At 46.0% G+C, this 10128-nt stretch overlaps 1 protein-coding gene across 1 annotated transcript; it reads right to left on the bottom strand.

Annotated features, from left to right (window-relative positions):
* Positions 1-2049: 2049 nt before the first annotated feature.
* cct2 (chaperonin containing TCP1, subunit 2 (beta)) lies at positions 2050-10128 on the bottom strand. Its single transcript, XM_078282173.1, has 16 exons — positions 10071-10128; positions 8994-9068; positions 8673-8738; positions 8339-8450; positions 7977-8053; positions 7704-7816; positions 7099-7301; positions 5706-5806; positions 5418-5545; positions 5222-5325; positions 4601-4720; positions 4278-4406; positions 3959-4062; positions 3655-3754; positions 2782-2923; positions 2050-2588 (listed from the first exon to the last, which is right to left on the bottom strand). Exons 1-16 carry the CDS (start codon positions 10071-10073, stop codon positions 2558-2560), a joined length of 1608 nt encoding a protein of 535 aa, XP_078138299.1. The 5' UTR covers positions 10074-10128; the 3' UTR covers positions 2050-2557.

Here is a 10128-nt window from a genome sequence, read left to right as displayed (position 1 = left end):
GTCTGTTACCCGTCTGTCTGTCAGTCAACCTGTCTCTCTGTCTGTCAGTTACCTGTCTGTGAGTCAGTGTGTCAGTGCTGCAGGCAGATTGGTGTCTTGTGGAGGTTGAAGAGTTTTTCAGGCTGCAGCTCTGCTCTGATTGGATCTGATTCTCTCTGGTCAAACACTGACAATCCACCCCAAAACTCATCCACATAGTGTGTGTGTGTGTGTGTGTGTGTGTGTGTGTGTGTGTGTGTGTGTGTAGTCTTGAGAAGAGATTCAAGACACTCTTCATGTGGCTCTTCTTATGAAAAGTTTAAAACGGCCCACAGCCTCAGGAAGCAACAGATGAGATGATCTCACATGTGGCTTCACTGTTAATAGATGACATGTTGGTCTCAGACCGTCAGGATCCATGTTGTAGTTTTGTTTTGGTGTGGATCGTCCCGGGTTGGGAAACTCGGCCTGTTGACGGTCTCAGGTCTCAGTCACTCTGACCTGTCCGGCTGTTGCATTAAAACACACAGACTCAAACTGTCAGACGCTTCAGTCCGATTCATTACACCTGCAGCAGTAAACTGACAGGCAGCCTGAGACCCACCGACAGACTGAGCTGAGGTTAAAGGGAAGGTTCAGTGATTTTATAAACCTTCCCCATTGATCACTAATCAAGCCCCATCTTAGACGGAGCCAGAAGTCTTTACATTAGAGCTTCTGCTTCTGTGAAACCAGCAGCCACCTCCTATTATCATGTTAGCAATGCTAGCACAAGTCAATGGGATATGAAACCATAACTCTTAAAATCACTTGCAGGCCTTTCCATATACTTCCAGCTGTAGTGATAGTAAGAATATGTAATATAACTTTCTCAAAAGCAACGGGTTCACACCCCACTGACTTGCACCAGCTTTGCTAACAGGAGGCTGCTATATAAAAACTGCCGTATTCACTGTAGACAACATGTCCAGTCCATGGCAGCTTCCTGCATCTTCTTCTTAAGAATGAGAATAAAATGCAGGTTTAAAATAACAAAATGGCTGGAATATTTTTGCTAGCTGGATCTACAGGAGGTAAGCTAGTTATCCTGCTGGGTGGACGGATCATACGGTTTAGATTGGAAACACACTGGATCTACAACAGGAACTGAATGGTGTGTAAATGTACCAATATAAACAGATTAGAGAAATGCTAGCTACTAGGGTTGTCAAAAATATCGATACTAAAAATTTGAAACGGATCCAATACTCATTTGCAACAGTATCAATACCAGCAGTGCTTTCTCTTAATGAAAAATCAAACATTTTATTATGATGCAACATGATGTTTAACATGCTTGTACAGTATAAGCTCACTCAATTATGCCTCTTAATGTTTTGTCATTTTCCCCCTATGGTATTGAAAATGGTATTGAATATTTTCCTGGGTATTGTATCGAAGTTAGAAATTCTAGTATCGTGACAACCCTACAAGCTGCATGGCTTGTGATGCTTTTTAGCCGTCACCATGGTAACAGCAGGCTTGAGCAATGTTGCTCGACTTTGACAAAAGATTGAATGACTTTTCAGATCCTCCTGAGCTCATTTCTCTAAAGCGACAAATCTGTCGGTTTCTGGACCATGAAGAAGAAACATCTCTGTACAGCCGATGCTGCTTTCTGCTTCTAGTCAAATTCAGAGGTTTGATGTCACAGTGTCGCGCCTCCCTCTGCTCAGAGACAATATATTGATATGTAAATTACTGTATGACATCATCTGGTGACTTTTAGCAACTTTCTGAGCAGCCAATAGCTGCTTTCCTTGGTCGAGAGTTAGCAGCTCTGGAGTGAAGTCTAGCTGCTGAAGGATGCTAGCTTTCAAAACAAGTTGCTGTTAATCTTTATGCAGCAGATCGTGTCTGAGCGGTCTGAGCCACATCAGTTTAAAGTAAGTTTCTGCTCCTGGTCTCATTACTGAAATGAGGCCGTATGATTGGCTGGCATGGAGCAAAATAATTAGAAACCCATGATGTCAAACTGTCCAGAAGTGGCTCAACATGAAGACTGCTGACTCAAAAACACAAACAGACTGATCAGGATTGGTTGATTTATTTCAGTAAACAAACAACATCCATACTTCCATTCTGCAAGGTGAAGGCAACAACTGGCTAACGTTAGCATAACCAGCCTTTAGTAAGTACTGTACAGTTAGCTAGTGTTAGCATAACGAGCCGTAAGCGTTAAACTGTGCAGCTCGCTACGGCTAACATAACCAACCAGTAACATTAGCTTTACAGTTAGCTACCATTAGCATGACTATGCGTTGACAGTAGATGTAAGACTAGCTTCTTTAGCGTGACAATCCACTAGCTTCTGTCTGGCTAGCATTAGCAGAGCCGTGTGCCTGGTTAGCTAGCATCAGCCGGCTAGCCTGCAGTGCTTCCAGTGACCTAAACATGAAAAACCAACGGAGCGTTTCTTTTATCCGAACCAACTAGACTGAAGCTTCAGAGGTGATAAATACACAAAACTGATCCCTCCTATGAACGACGACCCCCCCATCCCCCTCCTCCTCCTCTTCATCCTCCTCTTCCTCTTCCTCTAGCAGGGATGATGGTCAGGAACTCGCTTCCTGCAAGACCATGAGAGTAAAAACAGAAAGAGACAGTCAGTAAACTAAAAGTCTTCAGCAGTATCAGTATTAGTACACTGTATCCTAATTTTAACATGAGGGGCCATAAAACAAAAAAATGAGGCAAAATATATAGGAAACAAAGGACAGTAGACATTATTTCTACTGTTAGATCTTGTAAAATGTCGCCGACCTGGGCGCGGCCTTGATGATGTTGTCGACTCGGAGGATCATCTCTGCAGCCTCGGAGGCGCTGAGCAAAACCTGACGCTTCACCTGGAACGACTCGGTGATCCCCAACTCCGCCATGTCCCCGATGGTTCCCTGAGACATGTCTGCACACACACACACACACACACACACACACACACAGTTTGTCATGTTCTATATACAGAGGCTTTCAGGTGATGCACCTGATTAATTTAGTGTTTAGATAATGTCAGCTTGTTAGCTAGCTAACCATAGTATCTGGTCAGCTAACATCACTGTCTTGTTGTTAACACATCTGATTAGCACACTAGCTAACGTATCTAGTAGCAGCTAGCGTTAGCGTGTTCACATTAACATCAGTGTGTTTGCCGGCTAGTTAGCTAGCTAACAGTTTGTTCAGGTTAACTGAGCTGACTCTTCTCAAGCTACAACTCAGAGTGTTTTGGAGTAGAGACTAGGGCTAAAGACAAGACAGTTTACTGTGTCACAGTAACCAAATCCACCTTATCACACTATTCACTTTTACTGAGAACGTTACTGAATGGATCTACAGCCACACCACAACAAGCTGACTCAGCTGCTCTCTGGTTCACCGACCGCTCAGTTTCTATATGAGATATAAAAATGTGGGAGACGGGACTTTGACAAAGAAATCACTGATTTTGGGGTTTTATCATGGAAGAAGACACACAGCACAAGATACTACCAGAGTCACAGAGCTTTAAACTCTTTAAACTGTGTGTGTGGATCTTATGAAACGTGTGTGGAGAAAATGAACGGGACATTTACTGGAACCAGCTCTCTCTCTGTGTGTGTGTGTGTGTGTGTGTGTGTGTGTGTGTGTGTGTGCGCTCACTCAGGCCGAAGCTGTTCTTGTTATCCTGGTGTGCAGCTCTCAGTTGAGCCACCAGGTCGGCGCTGTCGTACCCGGCGTTGTCAGCGATGATGGTGGGCAGCTGGAGGAGAAACACACAGCTCAACACCTGAAAACACTAAAGAACTAACTAATGAACCAATTAACTATCTACTTACCTAAATACTTAACTATCTAATTAACTAAGAAAATAAATAAAAACCAAAATAATAATACTCGTCTGTCCAGAAAATATGAAAGATAAATATGATCTAAAATAAAATTTAAAAGACAGACAGGTTCCTACCATCCTCAGCGCCTTGGCGAACGACTCCATGGCGACCGCCTCCTTTCCTGGCGTCCTATTGGCCAGATCAGTCACCACCTTCGCCATCAGCATCTCAGAGCAGCCTGGGGGGCGGAGCCAAGACAGCGGGTCAGGTGTGTGTGTGTGTGTGTGTGTGTGTGTGCAGAGTGTAAAGCCAGCGCTGTCCGCTCTGCAGGTCTGAGTTTTCAAGCTGGATCGCGTTCCTCAGTGAAAACACAAACCTGCAGGAGAACAGACAGCAGGAGTGTGTGTGTGGTGTGTGGTGTGTGTGTGTGTGTGTGTGTGTGTGTGTGTGTACCTCCTCCATAGACGGTGCGTGTCTCTTTAACGGTCTGAGCCAACACACACAGAGCGTCGTGCAGCGAGCGCTCCGCCTCGTCCAGAATCTGCTGAGTCGCTCCGCGCAGGACGATGGTGCAGGCCTCACCTGGGGGGGGGTTATTGATTACTGAATCAATCCAATATCAGTAGAAATACAGCTGATATAGATAGATAGATAGATAGATAGAGAGAGAGAGAGAGAGAGAGACAGACACAGAGAGAGAGAGAGACACACAGACAGAGAGAGAGAGAGACACAGAGAGGGAGAGAGAGAGATAGAGAGAGAGAGAGAGAGAGTACCCATGGCGACTCCAGAGAAGTGGATCAGTGTGTCTTCTCCGATCATCACCTCCTCGATCAGCTTACAGTGACCGAGCTTCACCAGCTCTGGGTGGTCGAAGGTCGAGGTGATCTCCCCTCCTGCGCGCGCACACACACACACACACACACACACACACACAGTTTACCAACCCACAGGAGCACTGCACCTTTCCACTGTACCGATCCTCAGCATCAGTACTGATTTGAAGAAACTGAAAAGTAGAGCTGAACTAATAATACAAAAATAAGTCTAAATCTCAATATGAACTTCTGCAGTTTCCAAATCTGAGTCTCAGTTAGTTTCTTCAGAGAGAGTTTGGTCCAAACTGGATTTGTGAACAAGGAGTTTTAGAATCAAAACCTTTCAGACTCAAACACATCTAGTTTTTAACTAAAACACTTTTCTTTAAACTATTTGAAAGTTCTAAAAAATTTATGACAAGACAAACTTGTGATGATATGATTCGCAGTTTAAACAGCAACTGCAATATTCTGTCAAATAATCGCAATTAGATTTTTTGTCGATATCTTTCAGCCCTACGGTCGTCTGTGCTGTGTGTGTGTGTGTGTGTGTGTGTGTGTGTGTGTGTGTGGTCGTACCGGTGACCAGAGCGAGGCGCTCCACGCCGGCGAAGTCTGCGTGTTCGATGGCCATGACACCGGCCTGAGCGAACAGCTGCTCCGGGTAGTTATAGATCAGCTGTCTGCAGAGAGAGAGAGGGGGAGGGGGGGGTGAGTGGGGAGAGCTCTGTGTGTGTGTGTGTGGGGTGGTGTGTGTGTGTGTGTGTGTGTGTACCTGTTAATGAAGCAGTTGATGCCGTGCTTCAGGATTCGCTCCACCTTCTCCTTCATCTTCTCCTTCTCAGCCAGTTCGATCTCGGCCACTTTGGCTGTCGAGTCGACACGAACCCTGGAGCCAAAGATCTGAGACACACACACACACACACACACACACACACACACAAAGACAGTGCAGCCTAAGTATCAAACAGTAGGTTAACAGGTAAACGGTCTCTGCACTTAATCTACTTTACTTCTACTGCGCGACAAATAAACCTGTGTGTGTGTGTGTGTGTGTGTGTACCTTGATCTTGTCTGTGTCCATGCCGGTGTTGGCGATCAGGATGTTGACGTTCTCCAGCCTCTTGGGTTGATTCACTCCGATCTTCTTGTCCAATAGGAAACCTGGACGTGGAGGTGAACAGGACGTTACAGCAGCCAATCAGAGACAAGAGTCCCGCCTTGCTAATGTTGTAATTGAGGAAGTATTATGCCGACTTCCCTCTGATCAATTTTTTGTTTTTTCCTTGTGATCAGGATCTACAACGAGAATCTCTGTTTTGTCAGAGTTCATCTGGAGGAAGATGGAGAGCCATCCAATCCAATCCAATCTTTCACAGCAGCCAGACACAGTGGTGCATCATGGTTAGTTTGTGGTGCATCATGGTTAGTTTGTGGTGCATCATCAGCACAGCACGACAGAAAAATGCAACCAGAAGGATATGGATAAGGTTCCCCAGTGGGAGCACACTGAAAATAAAATGGGCCCAAGAACTGATCCCTGGGGTATTCCACAAGTTAGTGGAGCTCATGATGAGATATGATTAAACAATGGAGACTGAACTTCTTATTTAGCAGATAGCAGGAGCTATCTAGCTATTAGCTTTGAGGAAGTCGATTTTGTCGACAAAAAAGGACAGAAATTCTTCACACTCCTCATCTGAGGAAGATACAACATGGGAAACACTGCTGGCCAGTCTGTTAAGGTTATCAAACAAAGAAAAGGCGTTTCCTTTTCTTACACCAGGTTATCTTCTTTTTTTCCTGATAGAGTACACACACAAAAGGACATTGTCAACATAAGACAGATATCTTATGTTGACAATGTCCTTTTGTGTGTGTACTCTATATCTGTTGTACTCTATATCAGTTTTTTAACAGTGTTTTTACAAAAGCCCATCTAGGGACAAACATTGCAAATTAGCTTTGGCTATAAATGTTATATGTGACATCAGACTATTTTCGTTTAAATGTTCTATGTCTATGTATCTGTCCCTATTCAAATAAACATAGAAATGAAAAAACAAAAATCTGGGATTTTGATTAGCAGCAATTAGGTTGACAAAATATGCAGCCCTCGCATCTTTGATTTGTTCATTAAGCACTGTCAGCAGTTCTTTCATATGCTCATTATGAACTTGAAGTCCAGTAATAAGTCCAGAGCTTTTCCATCTGCGCTCCGTCCTTCGACTCGAGTCTCCGTTCAGACTGCAGACTCCTACTTTCAGTCAGCCCCCCCCCTCACCTTCATCCAGGTAGGAGTCGGTCAGCCCCCCCCCCCACCTTCATCCAGGTAGGAGTCGGTCAGCCCCCCCCCCCCCTCCCCTTCATCCAGGTAGGAGTCGGTCAGACTTCCTCCCCCCCCCCTCACCTTCATCCAGGTAGGAGTCGGTCAGACTTCCTCCCCCCCCCCTCACCTTCATCCAGGTAGGAGTCGGTCAGACTTCCCCCCAGCTTCTTGATCACATGGATGGCCTCCAGGTTTCCGGAGCCTTTGAGCCTCAGGACGGCGTCGACCGCCAGCTGTGAGAAATGATCCTTATGATGAGTCAGCAGCTTGGAGGAGAGCGTCGTCCGGGCGATGTTCAGCAGGTCCTGCTGGAAGCGCACCGGGTCGTTGCTACGGCAACCAGGGGGAGGAGGGAGGGAGGAACAGAAAACCCGTCAGTCGTCACAGATCAACTGTGAACATTTTATTTTGTTTGACTGGTTAAATTTAAAAGACATTTTCTAAACTCCGTCCTTTTCTCCAGTCAGTTTCAGTCTAACTCCAGGAAACGCATCACAGCTGGACTCGCTCCTGATTGGTTCCCTCACTAAAGAATGAATGAAATCCGTCCAATCAGCCAGTTTGCAGCATTTGAACCGGAAAGCCTCCACTCAGCAGGTTTACCTCATTTGAATTAGAGGAGCCGCTGCTGTCGGCCAATCAGGAGCCAGTATTGTGACGATAGATTCATTCAGTTTTACTCATTCTCTCCCCCTCACCCCCGCCCTCACCCCCGCCCTCACCCCCCCTCACCCGTGGTCGACGGCGGCGTCCCTCAGCGCCTCCCTGGCCACCTGCGTCGCCTTCCTCCAGCCGGAGACGATCGTCTGAGGATGAATCTTCTTGGCGATCAGAAGCTCCGCCTCCTGCAACACAACACACACGTTTCAACCTTCTACAGAGAGACAGACAGACAGAGAGACAGACAGACAGACAGGCAGGCAGGCAGAGAGACAGACAGACAGACAGGCAGAGAGACAGACAGTCAGACAGGCAGGCAGACAGACAGGCAGACAGACAGGTTACCCTCAGCAGCTCAGCAGCCAGCACGGTGACAGACGTTGTTCCATCTCCAACTTCGTCATCCTGGACCTTCGACATGTCTGGAACCACATAAACCAGTTTAACCAGCAGAACCACAGGAACCAGCAGAACCAATTCAACCAGAACCAGTTCCACCAGCAGAACCAGAGCTCCCAGTACAGAGCAAAAAAAACATTTTTTAGACCTTGCATAAAAAAAAAACACGACATCAACCAGAAGTCCGGGTTTGAACGCATCAACTCTATATGGGAAATGCTGATTATGTATAAATCCTCCAATCAATCAAAAATCCAAAGTTTTAAATATTAAAAATGAAAGTCAGTGAAATAAAAAGTGTCACTCACCAACCAGGACCTTGGCAGCAGGATTATCCACTCCGATGGCTTTCAGGATGGTCGCTCCATCGTTTGTCACCGTGACCGAAGCTTCTCTACCTCCGCCCAACAAGATCTTATCCTGAGAGGAGGAGGAGGTTTATTATCCTTCTCCTATCCGTCTTGTTTTAATAACATTACTGGATTTCTGAGGTTTTTCAGCTGATGACTAATGTTTTGACTCGATTGATTTATCGGTGATCAAACTGCAATTTGACTTTTTCTTTTTGCAAAATAATTTTAAAATCCGTGTTGACAATCTGCAGTCAGATGAATCTTTCCTTCAGAGATTGAGGTGACTCACCATGCCCTTCGGTCCCAGAGTGCTCTTCACCAGGTCACCGATAGCGATCGCTCCGATGAACGACGACTGCAAACACACACACACACACACACGGTTAACAGGGTCTGTGAGGTTTACTCTTGTAAATCAGAAACATCCCTTTGAAAAATGTCAAACAAATTAAAAATAACAGACAATTAACTTCTCTTATACAAGGAGTCTGCAGCACCATCAACAGCTGACATTCTCACACACACACAGTCTCTTTCTCTCACACACACACACACACACTGTCTCTTTCTCACACACACACACACACACACTCGTATGTATTCCACCCACCAGTCGTGCTGTCTCTGCTTTCTCTTCGTCGGCTCCATGTTTGAAGATGTTGACCGGGGCCATCGATAAGGACGCCTAGAGACACACCAATAACCAATCAATGAGTCAATCAATCAATCAATCAGATCCAGTTCTGTTCTCACATCATCCTATAATGAATTAATGGCTACACATGAAAACCACAAACAAAATTCATGAATATATATCCTCAATAATTCTAATACAATGCTAATATAATGCTGCCATGATTGTAAAGTGAAAAGTGTTTTCTGTTGAGTATATAGCTAATCTGGCATTTTTTGTATACTTTGTTCAATAAGGTTTATTAAAAAAAATCAAAATAATATATGTTTATGTCCCCAATGAGCTTCCTTAGAAATGCAGTAGGAGCTTAGAGCAGCACGTGAAGGCAGCACCGCCCCTCCGGTCCTGAGCTTGACCCCGCCCCGCTCCTCCTAGAAACCGCTAGAAGCTTTCATCAAAAATCTGAGCCGCTGACAGCTGAGCAGCTCGTGACCGTTAACCGTTACACCACAATAAAAAAACCCGACTTCTGTTTGATTCACACACTTTTCATAAGAGCGAGCGGTGGCTTGTTCGTTTCTCTGTCCGGTCGGTAGTTTCCTCTCTACCGGCAGAACAAAGCTTCATCTGCTCCGCCCGTCTGACGCAGCTAACTGACACAGCTAGCCTAGCATGCTAACGCGCTAGCTGTGGAGACATGACGCTGCTGGGAGGCTAAACTGTGGACAGAGAGGTTGTAACGGCAGCAGGCTGGGCTACCGGCAGCAGAGCGGACAGTTACATTAACAGTTAGATGTTGTGTTTCCGTACAAAGCGCCGTTAAAGCCGTTAGCTTCGCCGCGAGCGCATCAGCCGCCCATGTGCTTCCTCGCCGGTTAGCACGGCAGGCTAACGGAGAGCTACACGACCGCGACAGACAACAGAAGACTTCAGAAAGACGCGTCCAGAGGCGCCGTTAGCTTCGGCTTCATGTCGGGAACACGGACCGGTTCCACCGGAGCCGGTACCGTCCGTTCGGTCCGTTAGAGCAGAATAATAAACCGACAAGCTTACCATGATTTCTGTCAGTCTGGTCTGAAGCCGTGCAGCACAGAGAAGAAGGGCTGGACGG

This window comes from Centroberyx gerrardi, chromosome 24 (assembly GCF_048128805.1).
Source record: "Centroberyx gerrardi isolate f3 chromosome 24, fCenGer3.hap1.cur.20231027, whole genome shotgun sequence".
NCBI classification, from domain to species: domain Eukaryota; kingdom Metazoa; phylum Chordata; class Actinopteri; order Beryciformes; family Berycidae; genus Centroberyx; species Centroberyx gerrardi.
The sequence above is the reverse complement of the archived record's forward strand: the minus strand, read 5'-3'. Positions and strand labels throughout refer to the sequence as shown.

Coding starts and splice junctions, on each gene's coding strand:
- cct2 (XM_078282173.1), bottom strand. Junction 7,817..7,976: donor TGGCTGCTGAGCTGCTGAGG/GTAACCTGTCTG, acceptor GTTGTGTTGCAG/GAGGCGGAGCTTCTGATCGC. Junction 4,407..4,600: donor CTTCTCTGGAGTCGCCATGG/GTACTCTCTCTC, acceptor ACCCCCCCCCAG/GTGAGGCCTGCACCATCGTC.